Source organism: Crocodylus siamensis, chromosome 1, assembly GCF_052110815.1.
Source record: "Crocodylus siamensis isolate JL-2025a chromosome 1, ASM5211081v1, whole genome shotgun sequence".
NCBI classification, from domain to species: Eukaryota; Metazoa; Chordata; order Crocodylia; family Crocodylidae; genus Crocodylus; species Crocodylus siamensis.
In genome coordinates, this window is record NC_143395.1 from 374,340,857 (window position 1) to 374,361,480 (window position 20,624).

The following is a 20,624-nucleotide window of genomic DNA, read 5'->3' on the forward strand; positions in this document are numbered from 1 at the left end:
TATCATAGTCAATGGTGAAGAGTGAATAATTATTTTTACTTGCTTAAGAATAACCTGTTGCACTAACTATTCCTATCAATTTAGGTGTATCCTTATTTTTGTGTATGCTTATGTCACTTACAGTACAAATTCCAGGATCAATATAAACTTAAAGAAATCCTTTGGAAAATTTTAGATATTATTTTGACGGGCAGGGGGGAGCTCCCACAAACTTAGCCAAGAATTCATTCAGTTTGTTTTTAGGGTACATCCTTACTTTAATTTTGTTTTTATGTTTCTTAAGAAGTGGGGTGAAAATGAATTAGTTCCATGGATATATTATCCATCCATGCAGAATGCAAAATTAGCTTAAAGTCCTATGAGATCAAAATACCCAATGAAGTAATAATGCTTATAATTTCTACTGCAAGGAATTCAAAAGGAACTGGATTCATTGGAGAATGCGGCTACAGATAAAAAACATATAGAAAGAAAGAAAAAAGAAATTCAACGAAGGCAAGTGTAAGGTGCTACATTACAGGGAAGAAATGCAAATGCACATGCCATAAGCTGCAGTAAGTTATAGTGTGGGGAAATGTGGCTATGCTGGTGGGATTCAACCTGTTTTGGAATGTGTACCACAAAATAAGTCCCATGCCCTCTCTAATTGCCACTCCAATCCTGTTTCCTTGCTCTGCTGCTTTGTGCTCCCTGCCCTATTCTGTTTGCTTTCTGCTCCCTGACCTATCTATTGTTGTGCTGTCTGCCCCCTCTACCATGTGCCACATGCCTTGCACACAGGCTACAGGTTGGCCAACACTATTCATTCAGTAGTGGTGCTAAGAAGGATCTGGTGGATCTGGATCATAAACTTAGCGTATGGCAGGAACATGACGCTGTGGCAAAAAAAGCAAATGAATTTTGGGCTCTGTGACTTGGGAGTAGGGAAAGGGGAAGAATGAGAACTGTGGCAGTGATCCAGAAGGCTCTTGTCCCTTTGAGAAGATGCAGCAGGCTTAGCAGGGATACAGCTGCAGGAGGGCAGGCTGGTCCTTGATTGACAGGGGAAACCCTGGGCAGGGCTGGGAAAGAGGGTGACCAAAAAGAGTGCATGGCTTCCAGAAATATAAACCCATGGCCCAAGCCAGAGCAGGTAGTCTGGCCTTGCATGCTGAAGGGTGAGAAGCTCTTGAGGGAAATGTCCACACCAGATTGACTAGCAAGCACCTGAGTTGCCTGGAACTACCCAGGGGGAACTAAGGCAGATGATGGCCTGAATGACGCAATAATCCAGCACTGGTTAGGCTTTTAGTTGGGAACAGTGTCTTGTATTTATGTTGTAATTTAAGCCTTATACCAGAGGACTAGCTGTGGCTATGGAGGAGGCAACATAGGGGTGCCTGGTAGGGCACTTGGCATTAGGCAGTCTAGCTGGTGTCAAGGACCAGAGGGATAAGCGTTGGAGAGGCAAGCAGCCTGCCTCAGGGTCAAGAACTAGAGGCCTGAGGACTGGAGAAGCAAGTAGCTTAGCTCAGTGTAAGGGACCAGAGGACTGAGGGAAGAGACAATGAGGGTAGCTCAACCAGGGTCAGACACCTTGAGGACTAAGAGCTGGCCCACAGTGAGGGACATGGGGACCAGTCATCACACAGGGGCAAGGGATCCAGAGGCCCAAAGAAAAAGAGAGCCAACAGGGCTAAGACTGAGAGAGCTAGGCTCGAATCAGCGGGCCAGGGCTGAAGGCCTGGAGCCAAAGGAAACAGACACTCAGCCTAGAGATGGAAGGCAGCCATGAATTTAGCCCTTAAGGTGAGTAAGACATAAACAGGTATGGAGACAGAAAGATATAGCACCTTATGCTTACCAGCCTCTCAAGACAGCCTCCCCTCATCAAGTGTTACAGCAAAATGTGGCAGGTAAGGAACCAGTGTGTTACCTTGGGAGGTGAGGGCAAGAGCCAGGCACGGTGAAGGTGACCATTAGGGGACATTACAGCAACCCCAGGTGCCTCACCTGTTACAGGCTCTCTTAATAAAAGTATTGGCTCAACATGGAACTCATGGACTTCCTACGTCAAAAAAGAGAGGCTTATAAAGGATGGAAGACAGGACACACCACTAAGGAAGAGTGTTCTGCACTGGTCCGCACCTGCAGGGTGTGAACTAGGAAAGCCAAAGCTGCAACTCAACTCCAGCTGGCTACGTGAATCAAGGACAGTAAAGAGTTCTTCTTCAGATATGTGCAGAGTCAAATGAAAAACAAGGGCAACATTGGACCCCTGCTAAACCTGCTGTGGCAGCTGTCTACTAAAACCCAGGAAAAAAGTCAATGTATTTAATGATTACTTTGCACCAGTTTTTCACCAGCCCAAAGGACCACCTGGCCTAACCTGATGCAGGATGACCAGGGGAGGGTGCATATATGCTCACCATTGGCGTGGATCTTGTGAGGGAGTATCCTGAGAGGCTGAAACCCCACAAATCAGCTGGTCTGGATAGATTGCACCCAAGAGTGCTAAAGGAACTGGCAGACATCATAGCGTAGCCACTCGCAAAGATATTTGAGAACTCATGGCACTTGGGCAAAGTACCAGAAGATTGGAAGAGGGCCAATGTGGTGACCATTTTCAAGAAAGGGAGGAAAGAAGACCAGGGAAACTACAAGCCAATCAGTTTGACCTCAATCCCTGGGAAGATTTTGGAAAAAATTATCAAAGAAAACATTCTTGACAGACTAACAGAAGGTAATATCCTGAGGGATAACCAGCATGGCTTTGTTGCGGGTATGTCTTGCCTCGTCAACCTCATTTATTTCCAGGGCCAGGTGACATAGTCCAATTTATTTGGACTTCAAAAAAGCCTTTGACCTGGTGTCCCATGATGTCCTCATGGGAAAATTGGAGAACTGCGGCCTCAACACCCTTACGGTCCGATGGCTGGGGAACTGGCTCTGAGGTGGTAGTTGATGGAACTGAATCAACATGGCACTCAGTAACTAGTGATGTCCCCCAAGGCTCCATTCTCAGACATATACTCTTTAATGTCTTCATAAACGATTTGGACAATGGTGTCAGAAGCAGACTGGCTAAATTCATTGATGACACCAAACTTTGGGGAATAGTGTCCACACTTGAGGATAGGCTGGGGATCCAGGCTGACCTTGATAGGCTTTCAAGGTGAGTGGATGAAAATCTGATGGCATTCAATACAGAGAAATGCAAGGTGCTCCACCTCGGGAAAAGAAACCCGCATTACACTTACAGGCTCAGCAGTGCTACATTTGCTAGCACTGTGGCCAAAAGAGACTTGGCGTCACAACTGACCACAACATGATCATAAGCCACCAACGCGATACCACAGCTGGGAGGTGAACAAAATTCTGGCTTGCATCTACCTATGCACCTCGAGCAAGACCCAGGATGTCTTCCTCCCACTGTACTTGGCATTGGTGAGGCTGCAGCTGGAGTACTGAATCCAATTCTGGGCTCCACAATTTAAGAAGGACATGGAGAAGCTTGAAAGAGTCTAAAGGAGAGCCATGCGCATGATTAGAGGGCAAGAGAACAGGCCTTATGAAGAAAGGCTGTGAGCTATGGGACTCTTCGGCCTGGAGAAGCTCAGGCTAAGGGGTGACTTGGTGGCAGCCTGTAAGTACATAAGGGGTGTGCATCAGGATCTGGGAGAACACCTGTATACCAGAGCACCCCAAGGGATGACAAGGTCCAATGGTCACAAACTCCTGCAATACCGTTTTAAGCTGGACATAAGGAAAAACTTATTTACTGTCTGAGCCCTCAACGCTTGGAACAGACTCCTCACCTACTCTGAACACTTTTGAAAAGCATTTGGATGCTTATCTTGGTGGGATCCTTTGACCCTAGCTGACTTCCTGCCCCTTGGACAGGGGGTTGCACTCGATGATCTTATGAGGTCTCTTCTAACCTTAATGTCTATGAAATCTATGAAACAAATAGAGATTGACAGAAGCACAGCAAAACTTTAAGGCTGCATGAAATAGTGTTAAAGGTGGAGTCGTTTTGCTACATTTGTATCATTCTCACACCTAAAAAATAGAATGTAAGAGCTGCTGCCCTTTGGAACCCTTTGCCTTTTGAAACAGCTCCAAATATATGTGTTTGATACTTGTACCTGTTGCTATCCTACAACAAACTGTTCTATTTTAGGTTTTACTCTGTCTGTAATGTTAATGTCTATGCTGTTAAACTTGGTATGGCTTTAGATTATGTGCTATGTGTTTGCATGTATAATTTCTGATAAGATACTACAGTTCTACTACTCTGAATAGCTTTTTAGTGGGTGCTTTCCAAAGGGGCTCAGATAACCAAAAATATGTTGTAGGAAGGATTTTTAACAAATTTACTAGTTGGAGGTTCTACTGTATGCCTGGAGAATAGTAAATTTAGTGCCTGTATTTAAGAAAAGAAAAAGATTATTTAAGCAATTATAGGAACAGTACCTTAGAACAAATTCAGAAGGAAATAAATAATTAAAGATACAGAGGTACATGAAAACCAGGATAATCTGCAACATGGGTTTACCACAGTAAATTAATCCTGGAGTTATTTGCTGGCTTTTTTTGTCTTTTGATAATATAACAGAAATTTCTACACAAAACATTATACGGCAGTGGTTATTTATCTAAATTTCAGTAAAGCATCTGCTATGGTGCCTCTTGGATAAAATGGGATAAGCAGAAGTATCACAACTTGGAAGCAGAAGTAGAAGAACTGAATATAGTGAGACACAAATGGATTGTGCTGAAAAAGGAAGTATCAGGCTGGACAGAGGTTACTAGCTGAGTTCCTGATGGATAAGTCTTGGTACTAACCTTGTTTATATTATCATTAATGTCTTTGGAAGAAAAAGTGCAAAGGTGATCACTGATAATGAAAGAACTGTAGGAAGCATCATAACTAAGGAGGAGGATTGGGGTATCACATACAGGGGAAAAGAAGATGACCTTCAAGACTGCAGTAAAATAAGTCAAATTAAATAGTACAAAGTAGAATGTTATGTACTTAGGTAATCATAACTAGAACTGCTTTTAAAACCCAGGAGCTCATCAGTTGGAAGAAGGAAATGAATGAGAAGAAGAATCTGTTACAGAATGACCCTGAACCACCAGTGTGATTAAGCTATGGAAAAGTAAAATACTATCCTAGGATGTATAAAGGGAGACACTTCCAGAAAACATGGGAGAATTAATGCAGTTGTACACTGGCACTGTAGAAACTCATTGGGAAAACAGTATATAGTTCTAGTTTCCCACATTCAAGAAAGATTCACTCAAACTGGAACAGGTGCTCAGAAAGGTTACTAGGATAATCTAGGGAATATCATGAAAGGAGCTTGATTGTTTACAGCATGGGTTGTCAATCGGGGGTACTTGGAAAGGCCCTAGGTGGTACACACAGGTAGGTGGGGATGGAGCGCTGCCACCCACCACCTGTGATGCCACCTCCCAGAAGCAGAGCCAGAGGGGGGTGAAGGCAGCAGTGCCTGTCTGTGGGCCACACAGGCACCACCCAGCCAGGCAGCCGTGGGGGGTGCTCACACCACCCCATGCTGCCACCACTCCATATCTGGCCATGCACCACCCCCTCCCTACCCCGCCGGCATCTGAAAGCCCCTGGTTTATAGTAAAATGAAGGCTAACGGGATATGACTGGCTGTCTATACATAAAGCAGGGGTCTAAAATATTGGAAGGGAGAAACCTTATTTAAACTATGAAATAGTAATGGCATATGAACAAATAGGAAGAGACTAGTAAATGGTCAGCTCAGTCCTGCTGGCTGGATGAGTGACATGGGGCTGATCTGTGATCCAGATGCAGCATGCAGTGCCACATTAAGAGGTCCAGGGGGATCCATATGGATCTGGAAATTTGGCTTGTCCTGTTGACAAATTTCTGGGGCTATGGCGAGCCTTGAGGGCTGAATGACACACCTGCAGGCCATGTCTTGGTTGCTCCTACGTATATATTGTCAGTCAGTCTATACAGGGTAGAAATTAGATGTTTTCTAACCATCAGTGCAGCAAGCTTCTATAAAAGCCCCACTGTAGGAGCAGCAGAATCAAAAACCTAATGACCTACACAATGGAGTCGCATTAGTTCATTAAAGGGATTATATGATGCACTTTTCTGTGACTGCAAGAAATGAGGTTCAGTAACTCAGGTGGGCCCTTTCAGTCTTATATGAAACAGAGCTTAGTGTCCATCAATATACAGAATCATGGGCAGACCTAGGATTTTGAAAAGGGCAGCTGCAGATGGTTTGGTGCATCATCAGCAGGGATCCTGGTTTTCTCTGTTTAAAAATCACAAATTATCTGAGAAAAACAGCAAATTCTTTAATGATAAACCCCCATAACTGCATTTTTTCCATTATTAAAATGAAACACCAATATAGGTGTGAGTTGATATATATGTTACTGATATATTTACAATTTTAAAGCAATTGGGAAGTTTACCAGTGCCTCAATCACCATAATAAAATAAACTCTAAATACCTATGAATTTTTGCATTTGACTTTGGGCTTCCAATCAAAATCAGAAAATCAGAGCTCTCCTGCCCACTTTGCTTACCAGGACACAGGTCCAGCTACGATGGTCCTCCACCACAGCTTTGTAGTGCTGAGCAGCTCTGATATGCAAATGCCCTGCCCATGCCATTGCCCCTCACTCCCAAGCCACAGCCTCCAAGCCCTGCTGGTGCCTCTCACTCCCCAACCACAGCCCCCTGGCACAGCCTCTGCCCCTCACTCCCTACCCACAGGCCCCCACATCCTTGCCTAAGAGGGCCCCCAGGTGCCAGGGATATGGGGCCAGGGACCTGGGTCTGCAGCCCCCTGCAGCAGCACCCAATCCCTGGCTACCACTTGAGGGAGGCAACAGCTGCTGTGGGGAAGCAGAGCATGGAGCTTGCCCCACCATGGGTGGCACAGCAAGAATGGAGCCCGTCTGGGTGGGGTGTATGCGGGCTGCCTGCTGTGGGCTCAAGTGCTCCCTTCCCTGCCTCCAGGGCCTCCATGGCCCAGTGGGAGGTACCCAGTGGAGCAGGGCAAAGCTGGGCCAGGTGAGTAAGCTAGGTGCCACTGCTGGGAGCTCCATGCTGGCATGGCAAGGCACCCCCTGCCTGCCTGACAGCAGCGATACCACCCCTGCTGCTGTTAGTCAGGCAGGGGGCACCTCAACATGGCGGCATGAAGCTCTCAGCAGTGACATCAAGCATCCCCACACTGCCAACCAGGCCATGGAGGCCCCAGAGGGAGGGGGGCAGGGCAGGGAGCCCTAAGCCTGCAGCGGGCAGCCCGCACCTGCCCCCACCATGCATACAAATCTGGGTATAGAGCAGTGGAGAGCCTCCCCTCCCCACCCCCCGGCAAACAGCCCGCAGCCACATACCGCTTCCCATCACAAGCAGATCCGGGGAGGAGATCCTTCCCCTGTATGTGGCACTGGTCAGGCCACAGTTGGAGTACTGCGTCCAGTTCTGGGCGCTGCACTTCAAGAGGGATGTGGCTAACTTTGAGAGGGTTCAGAGGAGGACCACTTTCATGATTAGGGGGCAGCAGGCCAGGCCCTACAAAGATAGACTAAATGGCCTGAATCTATTGAGCCTCTGCAAGAGAAGGCTGAGAGGAGATCTCGTGGCTGTGTACAAACTCGCTGTGTGTGTGTGTGTGGTGGGGGGGAGAACAGCAGAAAATAGGTGAGGCTCTGTTCCCCCAGGCACCACCTGGGATAACAAGGAATAATGGCCACAAATTGAGAGCAGGTTCAGGCTCGATATCAGAAGGCATTACTTTATGGTTAGGGCTGCCAGGCTCTGGAATGGGCTCCCAAGAGAGGTGGTCCTCTCCCCTACCTTAGGGTTTTCAAGAGGAGGTTGGACAGATATCTGGCTGGGATATTATGATCCCAGGACTTGTTCCTGCCCAGGGTAAGGGGTCAGACTTGATGACCTGTTCAGGTCCCTTCCAACCCTAGAAACTATGAAACTATATTTTGGCAACCCTCACTGTAAATAATTTTTGTTAAGAGCATTAATTCTAGCTTTCTTAATCTCCATGCATATTTTTACTCAATTCCAGCCAACGCTTCTGTTTATATCAACAGACAACATATCCCATTTTTACAATAACATTTTTAATTATATCACAATTTTATAAAATTATATTATTTTCCTGAAAATCTTAATTTAATTTAATCTTTTCAGTACTGATAAAAGTAATATACTGTCTAATTAAGAAAACTGACTAAATTTCTTAAACATAATGGTTGATATACCTTTGAAAGATCCCTGAAGTTGCCTGGAAGGGTCAGGTCCAACTCCTCTGATTCATAGTTTGTTAACACCCACGGGAATACAGGGTACTGATTTAGATCATTGTATGTTCGTCCTAATGTAGAGAAAAAAATGTAAAAGTTAAACCATGTAGTGTATACAGGAAAGGAAAAATAATCTAGTATTAAATTATCTTTACATTTTCCTAATCCTAGCCACTGTGTTAAAACAGTTACTACCTGTAAACTAAAGCATGCTTTTGATTTCATGCATCTGACTTTGTTGGTCCAATGAAATATAGCATCAAAACCATTGTTTCTGAATTACAAGTCAGAAGTCTGCATTCACAGACAGTATGTGGAATATGAAGGGGACAACAAAGTTCAGAAAAAATTTTGGTTAAAAGCAAATCCTAATGCAAAACTCTCCATTTATGACACTGCAATTTTCAAAACATTTGGTGTACTTTAAAGCTGGAAGAATATTTTTGCTTCCATGTAAAGGATAACTTTCACCTTTCCATTTCTCTCCTTCACTGAATATTTATCAGTTGTAACCAGCATATTATGGCTGTATCAGTTGTAGCCAACATATTACGGCTGGTACAGTAATGAAGTCAAATAGCAAACTTTAGGAATCTATATCTGAATTTTTGGAATTTGGGCCTATCTCTAAGAATAATATTTTTTACATTATCTGCTGAAAGATACAGAGCAACAGAAGTATAACATATAGCATTGGCAATATAGAACCCTGCTCTGCACAAGTTGCTTACATAAAAGCACAATGTAGTAAGGCAGGGGTAGGCAAAATGCAGCCTGTGGGCCAGATGTGGCCCACCAGGCCATTCTATCTGGCCTGCGGGGCCCGTAGAAAATTTAGAAAATTAATATTTATCTGCCCCTGGCTGCCTGTCCTGCAGCCATTGATGGCCTGCCAAAACTCAGTAAGTAGCCCTCTGCCCAAAATAATTGCTCACCCCTGGAGTAAGTGGAAGGAAGAGAAGGGGAGAACTTTAAAGAGCCTGGAGGATCTATTATCACACAGATCCTCCCATCTCCTGAATCATTACGTATGCAACTATGGCTACATGGAAGCTCCTCCAGCATTAGTTAGCAGTAGCATCTACTAGGCAGCCCTGCAATTGCTTCAGAAACTGAGGTTAAATATGTTCCACTACTAGCTCCTTACACACATCTACTAGCTCCTTACACACATATCCAGCATCCAGGTAATCTACTGAGGATGGACACTGGGCTCGTGTAAATATATTTACATGTCAAAAAAAGTATATTTTAGTATAGTTCCAATGGACTTATAAATTAAAAGACATTAATAGAAAACTATCTGTACTGTGTATATACAAGTGATTATCAATACCGTAAGTTATGACTCTTTCTAAAGGTTTGTGTATAAATGTGCAAGTTTGAGTGGATCCAGATACATCATCACATATGAAACAACACATATTTTTCTCCAGTTAAAAATAAACCAGAAGTTTTACTAATATGCTAGGGGCCTAGCACTGTATTATTCAGTTTAAGATTAAAGTAAAAACTAATAACTTCATTGGAATGAATTTAAAACAATCTGCAGGGCTCTGAAATAGGAGCTTTATTACCAGGAGTCATTAAGCCAGCAGAATGACAGAACAAAGGATAGTTTGCTTGGTGGGACATCAAGATGATTAAGAGAGGGTTGTTAACACTTGTGGAATGAAGACTTTAGAAGAAATCAGGTAGATTACAATGAAGTCAATTGACTCTCTCGCTAGAAATGATGACTATAAAATGCTGCTGCCACTGTCAGGCAGTTGGTTTTAAACTTTGGGTAAAGTAGGAATCAAAGTCAGTTACAAATGCAGCAGTGCACCCATCCTGGATCTGCCTCATGTTCAAATTCAGGTATGTAGGCACAACTGGTTCAAATTGTCTCTTGACCTGAAAGAGTAATTGGGGCATCAGAAGAAGAAAACAGAAATCATGATGGCTGCTGATTTTCATGTTTTTGGACAACTGCTATCACAGGGGCCAGGGACAGAAGTTGCACAAAAACTGGTTTGAGTCATCACAAACTGGTTTAAACCTGTAACAGAACAGAAGTTCAGTGCACATAAACCAGTTTCAAAATGGCTGAAAAGATTTTAAGATAAACCTCATTGAATGTATCAGGCCCAATTGACTTGCTTCAAATTGGTTTATGAAACTTCTGTCTGAGACCTCTTCCTGGTTTAAGTTAAATCAGAGTCCTTCAGTATCCCAGCATGCTTTCCAGCCCTGGGCTGGGCTGTGCTGCCTGCTCCACCACTGAGAACAGTCTAGCTCCATCCTTTTTTGAACCCCACTTCAGGTAGTTGAAGGCTGCTATTAAGTCCCCTCTCAGTCCCCTCTTCTCTAGACTAAATAAGCCCAGTTCCCTTCACCCTTTCCTCATAAGTCATGTTCCCCAGCCCCCTCATCATTTTTGTCACCCTCCTGCTGGATTCTCTCCAATTTGTTCACATCCTTTCTGTAGTGGGGGGCCCAAAACTGAACACAGTACTCCAGATGTGGCCTCACCAGTGCTGAATAGAGGGGAATAATCACTCCCTTGACCAATTGGCAACACAGCTACCAATGCAGCCAGTATGCTGTTAACCTTCTTGGCAACAAGGGCACACTGCTGGCTCATATTCAGCTTATTGCCCACTGTAACCCCACAGTCCTTTTCTGAGAGCTGCTGCCCAGCCAGTCAGCCCCCAGCCTGTACTGGTGCATGGGATTGTTCCATCCTAAGTGCAGGACTTTGCACTTGTCCTTGTTGATCCTCATGAGATTCCTTTTGGCCCAATCCTCCAATTTGTCTAGGTCACTCTGAATCCTAGCCCTACCCTCCAGCATATCTACTACTCCCCCAGCTTGGTGTCATCTGCAAACTTGATGGATTAGGGGGCACTCTATGCCATCTTCCAGGTTGTTGATGAAGACATTGAACAAAACCAGCCCCAGGACCAACCCCTGGGGCACTCCACTTGATACTGGCTGCCAACTAGACACCATGCCATTGATTAATACTCTCTGAGCCTAATGTTCCACCCAGTTTTCTATCCACCTTACAGTCCATTCATCCAGCCTGTACTTCCTTAGCTTGCCTGAGAGAATGTTGTGGGAGACTCGTATCAAAAGCCTTGCTAAAATCAAGGTACACCACATCTACCACTGGTCTCCCCACATCCACAGAGCCAGTCATCGTATCATAGAAGACAATCAGGTTCCCACAGTCAAGCATGACTTGCCCCTGGTGAATCCATGCTGACTGTTCCTAATCACTTTTTCTCCTCCAAGTGCTTAGAAATGGATTTTTTGAGGATCTGCTCCATGATTTTTTCCAGGGACTGAGGTAAGGCTGACTGGTCTGTAGTTCCCTGGATCCTCCTTTTTCCCTTTCTTAAATATGGGCACTATGTTTGCCCTTTTCCAATCATCTGGAACCTTCTCCTGATCACCATGAGTTTTCAAAGATGATGGCCAATGGCTCTGCAATCACATCAGCCAACTCCCTCAGCACCTTCGGGTGCATCCCATCCAGCCCCATGGACTTGTACATGTCTAGCTTTTCTAAATAGTCCTAACCTGTTCTTTCACCACTGAGGGCTGCTCACTCCTTCCCAAACTGTGCTGCCCAGTGCAGTAGTCTGGGAGCTGACCTTGCCTGTGAAGACTGAGGCAAAAAAGGCATTGAGTACTTCAGCCTTTTCTGCATCCTCTGTCACAAGGTTGCCTCCCCCATTCAGTAAGGGACCCACACTTTCCCATGATCCTCCTCTTGCTACCTGACATACTTGTAGAAACCCTTCTTGTTACCTTTCACATCCCTTGCTAGCTGCAACTCCAATTGTGCTTTGGCCTTCCTGACTTCATCCCTGCATGCCCAAGCAACGTTCTTATATTCTTCCTAGTTATTTGTCCAAGTTTCTACTTCTTATAAGCTTCCTTTTTGTGATTTAGTTTACTGAAGAGTTCCCTGCTAAGCCAAGCTGGTCTTCTGCCATACTTGCTAGTCTTCCTGTACATTGGGATGGTTTGTTCCTGCACTCTCAGTAAGGCTTCTTTAAAGTACAGCCAGCTGTCCTGGACTCCTCTCCCCCTCAGACTGGCTTCCCAGGGGATCTTGCCCTGAGTTCCCTGAGCCAAAGTCTGCTTTTCTGAAGTCCAGGGCCCTTACTCTGCTGCTCTCCTTCCTTCCTTTCCTCAGGATCCTGAACTCCATCATCTTGTGGTCACTGCTGCCCAAGTTGCCATACTACTACATTCCTCACCAATTCTTCCCTGTTTGTGAGCAGTAAGGTCAAGAAGAGCATGGTCCCTAGTAGTCCAACATACTTGCACCAGGAAGTTGTCCTCAACATTCTCCAAAAACTTCCTGTATTGCCTGTGCACTGCTGTATTGCCCTCCCAGCAGATGTCAGGGTGACTGAAGTCCCCTGTGAACCAGGGCCTGTGATCATGAAACTTCTGCTAGCTGACTGAAGAAAGCCTCATCCACCACTTCCTCCTGGTCTGGTGGTCTATGGCAGATCCCCACAACATCACCTTTGTGACTCTCCCCTCTGACCCTAACCCAGAGACTCTCAACAGGCCTATCTCCAGCTTCATACTGGAGCTCTGAGCAATCATATAGCTCTTTTACATAAAGTGCAACTCCTCCTCCTCTTCTCCCCTGCCTGTCCTTCCTAAACAGTTTGTACCCATCCATGACAGTGCTCCAGTCATGCGAGCTATCCCACCAAGTCTCTGTTATTCCAATCATGTCATAGTTCTGTGACTGTGCAAGGACTTCCAATTCTTCCTGCTTGTTTCCCAGGCTCCATGCATTTGTGTACAGGCACCTAAGGTAACTAGTGATTGCCCTGATTTCTCAGGAAGTATGAGAGCACCTCCCCTGCTGCCCCCTCCTGCTTGCTCTTCCTCCAGGTCTTCCACTTCCCCACTTACCTGTAGGGCTTTGGTCTCCATCCCCAGGCAAACCTAGTTTAAAGCCCTCCTCACTAGGTTAGTGAACCAGTCTGCAGAAGATGCTCTTCCCTCTCTTGGTCAGGTGATCCCATCTCTTCCCAGCAATCCTTCTTCTTGGAAGAACATCCCATGGTTAAAGAAGCCAAAGCCCTGCTGGACACCACCTGCACAGCCAGATGTTGAATCTACAGGATGCACCTGCTCCTGCCCAGGCCCTTTCCCTTGACTGGAAGGATTGATGAGAACACAATCTGAGCCCCAGACCCCTCACCCTTGCATCCAGAGCCCTGTAGTCACTTTTGATATGCTCAGGGTCTCCTCTGGCAGTATCATTGGTGCCCACATGGATGAGCAGCATGGGGTAGTAGTCAAAGGGCTGGATGAGCCTCAGTAGTCCCTCCATGACATCTTGGATCTGGGCTCCAGGCAAGCAGCAGACCTCCTGAGACAACAGGTCAGGTCAGCAGATGGCTCCCTCTGTCCCCTGCAGAAGGGAGTCTCCAACCACCACCACCTATCACTTCTTCTTGGTGGCAGTCATCTTGATCCTTCCCACCTTGGTGAGGCCTGGCCTGTGTTCCTCCACCAATGGAACATGCTCTTCCCTCTCTGCTGCTAGGCTGCATATCTGTTCTCCAGACAAACCACTGCAGGTGGAGGTGAAGATCTCTGCTTGCTGCCAGAAGTCACAAGCCTCCAGCTTCCACCCTCTTGGGTGTCCATGTCCTCTCTCTTTCTCTAGCACTGCCTCTGGCATTTCTTCCTCCACAGTCCTGGAGGTCTCCTCCAGCATCAAATCAAACTCCTCATGGCAGAGGATGCTTGGAGCCTCACCACTCCTCCTGTAGTTCTCTTGCCTGTTCCCTGAGAGACACCACCAGGGAGGCCCCACTCAGACTGCAGGCACTCCCTGACCTGGCCATCACTGGAAGGAACCTGCAAGCCACAGTCCCCACAGTGCCAAACCTAGACCTGGGTGAAAGCCTAGATAGTGAGCAGTGGGTGCCTGGACAGAAACCTCACAGGTGCAAGCAAAGGCAGTGGCAGTGGCTCTGGCATTCGATGCCCTCCAGCCATTTCCCTGGGTCTCTTAATCTGCCTTCTCTCTCTTACTGCTCTTCTTCCAAGCTAGACCTTCCCAGCAAAGCTGCCTGGATGCTGGCCTGTTTATTGCTCATTGGCCCCAAAGGGTTCCTTTTTTTACCTGTTTCCTCACACCAAGCTGAAAGGCAAATGGGGGGGGGGGGCTAAGAGTCACAAACTGGCTGAATACAGAGCTGCCCTGCCTTGCTGAACTTACTGAAAGTTGCTACTGGCTATGACTGTGGCCCCTCAAATTTGCTTTAATGTTCCTTCCTAAATAATTTTAAGATTAAAACCTTCCCAAACAGCAAAGCTAAATTCTAGCTCCAAAGCCTGTCCCCTCAAATCTAAGGGAAAAAATCCCATTACTACATGCCAGCAATTGAAATGAGTGGAACTAATGTGTAGATACAATTTATAAAGAATAATTTGCATCTAAAATGAATAACTAAAATAAAAAATTCATGGCCAACCATGAGAAGGAAAATATAAGGAAGAAATCTTCTACTGTTATCAATTTGTATACAGCAGTAGTTAAAAAAAAATCAAAGATGTGAAATGTTGAAAAAAATGAGTCAATACCGAATCCACCAACATATTGACTGAGAATCATAATATGCAACAAGATTCTTGGAAAACAAAATCAAGTAATAAATATGCTTGCGTGTGTGTGTTTAATATATATAATTAACGTACTGAAATAACCTGGATTAACAATTCCCAGTCGTGCTACAGATTTACAGCCCTGTCTCACTAACTGCTTCCTTTTAGATTCCAGATAGATTCCTGGGGTACACAACCTGGCCCAAGAAAACATAGCCTTCCTTGTTCTGGGATTTATTTGAGTTCTACACAAAAATCATGCCTGCTTTAGTGAAATAAGACTTTCATTGCTCTGCAAACATGCTATTTTTTTCAACTAATGTTGACAAACAACAAGCATTTCTCTATTTTTACACGCAGTCTCACTGATACCAGTAAAAGTAGGCATTAATAACAGTTATTGTGTTCTTAATTTGGTACTTTTAGTAAATGTATATAATTAATTTAGCTGCAAAAAGAACTTGGTAAAATGAATCTAGAACCAATTGTTTGTTTTTAATATATAACTAATGAAATGCAGATGAATGATGCTATAATTTTATATAACTTCCACAATTACTAAAATCCTTGATTATGTGTTATATGATTCTTGTTTATTAAATCTATGATTCAAGCAGAAGACCAGAGTTTGTCAATGTAAAAGGGGGAGGAGAAAGGTGATCTGAAAGCTAATAGTTTTAGGGTTTTTTCCCCTTGACTCTGCCAAAGTCTTGAAACAACAAATGGGAACAGAAACCTAAGTTTTCTGTGCCTCATTTTCCCTATTTGTAAAATGGGGTTATTACTTCCCCAAAAGGTTTCAATTAATTGACATATGTAAAGTTGCTAGAGATTCTAAAATGAAAGATGATATTATAATATTAAGAAATTTCTTATTATAAAATAAACATTCTTATGTGTGTTTTCCCAAATGATAATCTTCACTGAAGCCAATGCGACTACTTGCATAAAAAAGCAGTTTCTAAGCCTGATCTTGGGGTCTCAAATCAATTTACCTTGTTTTTTTTTTAACTCTCTATGTACCAGTAGAACTGTATGCTGTTCTTTCAAAAACAAAGTAAAGTAAATCAATGCCATAAAGTAATTCAAAGCAAAAATATGAAATAATCAAATACAATAAGTTTATACTACTAAATACATATTTATATAATACATTTTTAATGACCAAATATATTTTTAACTATTCTAATTTACTCTAACACTTACTTAGGTTGAAAGGTAGCAGGACATAGCACATTAAACAAACACGTTTGAGTCAGGAGTAGAACTACAGAGATTTTGACAAAATATTTTTCAGTGAAAAAAATACTGATTCTTCAAAGTCAGAACAGCTAACAATAAAGGGTGAACCTCAACATATCTCTTGGTTTGAGAAGTCTTAAAATCTTAAAATTATCAAACCTTCTCATTTGAACATTTTGAAAACAGTAACATCACTTTTAGGCTTGCAATGACTTTATATTTAGAAATCCTAGTTAATTAACTGTAGACAGGAGAGAAAAGGTTGCAATCAAAATAAATGTTTCAAGTGACCTGATTTTTTTTGCATATTGTTATTAGCTCAAAGAAAACTTATTGAGACTTCGACTTTTTGTCCCTCTTTCAGAGAGATTTTTTTTTAAATTTCAAAAATTGTCATGGGGTGGAAAACCACTAACTACCCAGCTCTAACTAGCCTCCAGTCAAGGTTCTGATTTGTTGTTTAGTTTTGGACACACAGTTTAATTTCTTTTTAGGTTTTCCATTTCTCTCCTTCACTAAATTTTTTTTAAAACCAAGTATAGTAATTATACTATTTATTTTTCAAAAAAAGGTCTTGCTGCCGCTTCTTAATTCAAATATTTACATTATGACATCAATAAATAAAAACAAACTGTATCAAATCTTAGTTTAAATTGGAAATGTAGAGAAACTATGAGTTAGATGTTATAGGGATTCTACATTTATGGATATCTGGATGCACAGAAGTGACTCAAGTATTATGGCATTATAAACCCATAATTCTAAAGATGCATAAAAATAACTGTTTTAATTTTACAAGAGGCATTCTTTTGATCAGTTTTAATATTACTGTGATCTTTTACAGACTATAAAGCAAGCAGAGAAATGAATTTTACCACAATGCCACTTGTTAGGTGATTGCACAGAAGAATTGTCACTGTTTTGTCTCTTGTTGAATAATTATAAAGCATAAACCTGTACTGCTACTGGGAGACATCGTACCTTTCTAGAGGCTGCAGATTTTTCACCAACTAGGCTTATAGAGATTAATGTTAAAAGTTGAATATTAAATATTACAAGCCTATGACACTAATCTACTTGAACAATAAAAACTCAGGCACAGTAAATGAGATCTCAGAAATACCGGATATGTTTCTTCATTAAAAGAAACTTTTTAATTAAACCATCCAATTTAATGTTTTTATATGGCACTTTAGTTTTGAAGGTAAAGTGATCTAGAGACAGCTGACAAAGAAATTATAACTGCAATTCCTTGGTGAAAATGTTAATGACAGCAAAATATTGTTTAATTAGATGATTGCAGCATCTGGATTAACACTCTTTAAGAGCGATGTTCCTGTGCTTGTCTGCTTCTTCACACTTTACAGACATTTTGTCATCTCTAGGTCATTAGGAAAGAATTTTTAATGATTTTTCTAGAAGCAAGCAGTTCGAGTTACATCTAATTAGATGACAATAATAAGCCCAACACATGCAGTAGCTAAATATATACATAATTAACCAGTGAGCGCTTGTACATCACAGGGTAAAAAAGTGGAAAATGCTAAACAGGAGAAAAAAGAGGGAGGAGGAAGAAGTCGGTCTGAATTCATTACCTGAATGTGTCATTTTTTTCCCCACAAACCTTTAAAAAAATAATCCTTTCCCCTTTACAAGAAATCATTTACAAGTAATTATTCCCCACTTCTGTTAAAAGCCAAGGCATTTGGGATTTTTAATTTTTTATATTTAAATATACATATAAATGTAAATGTACATTTACTCTGCCAGCAAAATGCTGGGAATCAAATTTCAAAACTAGATTCTAAGTAAAAACCTGGAAGCCACACAGATTCCTGAACACAGGCTTATGTTTATTATAACCCTTCACCCTCTTTATTCTTGCATCTTGTTGATTTGAAGTAATTTTCAACTAATTTTTTTCATTATATTTCCTGAATAACACTAGTAAAGATGACTTCTTCCTTTTTTTTTTCTATTGCTCAAAGTGTTCAGCTGCTATATATTCTGTTCATATGCCATAAGGCCTTTTTCTATGAGGCTGGAGAAAGGGCAATTAGTATAGTCACAGTTCCTTCCAGTTCTTCAAAGGTAAGGAATCCCTGAAAAGGGAGTGGGGGGAAGGGGGCAGGAAGGCTTATGTCTACAAAATCAGGACAAAAGCCAGGGGCACAAAAAGTATAAAATTGAGACTGATTGATAAGTAGCAGAGTTCAGTGTTTACCTTTGGGAAAAAAATCCAGAGCTGTAAACACGATGAAATATGCTTGAGTCAGAAAAGAGGGCAGGGAAGAGGTGAAGACCTTAGAAACAGAATAAGGAGGCGAGAAAATTGTTGACTCTAAGGCCAAAAAGACAGGTTGAAACAAGACTTTAGAGAGTCTGGGGGGGAAAAAAGGGTAATTTTGAAAAGAAAATAACAGCAGAATAGGAAGCCAGCAAGAGTTATGGAAATCATATGTTCTTGCATTAGAGTGTTCTGGATCACTTATGGTTAAAGAAGAGAGATTTAGGAATAAGGAACTGCATTTGTTGAAATGGGCAGTGGTCAAAGTATGAGTGAAAAGTGAGCAGCCACATGTTTATAACATTTGGTGTGCTATAACAATGGCAGATCGGCCCCAGAAATGGCAAATCCATGACAAAGAAGTTGCTGTTTGAAGCAACTTCTTTGTCTTGCCTGGGCAAATTTTATATGTGGCTAGGTCTTAAACCACCCACTATCACACACTGCTCTGCTCTCTTCCCCACCCTCCAAAGGGGAGAGAAGAAGGGAGAGGAGCTGGCTCCCAGTGGGAAGTTGTCAGGGAGGCTTGCAGGCTGCCCAATCTCCATTGCCATATGACAGCTATGGGAACACAGGGCTGCAATGGCAACAGCAGTCTACCAGGTGGAAAACTGCCTAGTCAGCCCCTGATGTCCAGGGTAGCATGCAGCAGGGAAAAAACCCAGTCAGCCCTCACTGACTCAGGGCAACCCCAGCAGTCCTGTCCCCAGCACTCCTGGGCTTGTAGGCAGCAGCACCAGCAGCTTTAAAGGGCTCCTGGTGCTCAAACACCACAAGCCCTTAAAGTTCCAAGATGGTAGGCAGCCTCAGACTGGAGACCAGTGGATTTATCTGGGGAAATTGGTGAAGCTAAGGAGTAACCCCCCTCACTAGAGAACAGGCCTTTGTGTCAACTTTGTCACACTCCAGCCAGGAGGCTGTGCCTGCCCACAGCATTAGTATAGTTGGCAGCCCTACAAACTTTGTAGCTAGGGACAAAAGTTACACATAAACTAGTTTAAGTGATAAGAAACTGATTTAAACCTGTAACCAGTTTCAAAATGGCTGAAACTAGTTTAAGATAAACTTGGTCGAATGTAGTATCAGACTTAACTGATTTGGGTCAAACCGGTTTCTGAAACTTCTGTCCCACACCCCTTCCTGATTCAAGTGAAATCACAGTTGCCCAGCATGCTTTCCAGCCCTGGGCTGGGCTGGGCTGTAATGAGCAACCGGGCCGAGTCCTGCTGCTGCAATTCTGGACTGCAAATCCTAGAGACTTCAGGAACAGTAAGGAGAGGAAGTGAACACACAACCAGAGAACCAAGCTCTAGTGCCCCCTGGCCTCTGGCCTGATCCATTGCAGGCATGTGGCTGCATTTCCTGAATAAAAGGTAAATGTCTGTTTACTTTTGTTTCAATTTAATCTGTGCAGTTTAGACTAACCTGCAAAGACTGAATCAATTCAGCCTCAGGTTTTTTGACGTCTGTACCTAGCTTGTAGCACTACAAAAAAACCCATGTCTGCCAGGCTCCACAGAGAAGTCATACAGAGTCAGATTTTATGCCAGTACTTCACTTCACTGTTTCAAGGTCTGATTTGGAAGTTATGGAGAATTCCAAAATAGGTGTCTAGATCAAAAAAGTAGATTTATGTTTGAGTCAGTGATTCTGTTGCAGAGAGTGCAACCAGCTATCCAGAGATCTTGCAGAAAGGACAGTCACATCAGTCACAAGGAAAGGAAATGGGCTGGTTTCAGAAGTTGCTTTGGTGAAAATGTCTAGTAATTTCCAAGGCTATCTATGATTGAGTGAGTATAACAATGGATGATTTCTCAGTGTTTAATAAAGGGCTATACACCAAAATCATCAGAATGGCACAGAGGAGTTACAGAAGAAAAGGCAATAGAAATAACAAAAATATCTGCCAGGTGAAATCTACTTTTTACAAAAGGGAGGATGACAATCAAGAGAGCTATGCGCTAAATAATCCAGCATGCTACTCAAGTGCCGAACATGTGACTCAGATGTGCTAAACAAATCAGCAAATGCCTGGTGATAGTGATAAGGAATTAACAGGGTATATATCTCTCAATGCTTAAAAATGAGGAAGTTAAACAGGATGGGGCCATCTAAACGAACAGCTAA

At 43.1% G+C, this 20,624-nt stretch overlaps 1 protein-coding gene across 12 annotated transcripts in view; it reads right to left on the reverse strand.

The window, feature by feature from the left end:
• NBEA (neurobeachin) overlaps positions 1 to 20,624 on the reverse strand; it is an 835,610-nt gene that overhangs the window by 117,785 nt on the left and 697,201 nt on the right. For all 12 annotated transcript variants that reach the window (XM_090027554.1, XM_090027509.1, XM_090027581.1 and 9 more), the window contains one exon: positions 8,291 to 8,403. In XM_090027554.1, coding sequence (XP_089883680.1) covers positions 8,291 to 8,403 — 113 coding nt within the window. The remainder of the gene's footprint in view (positions 1 to 8,290; positions 8,404 to 20,624) is intronic.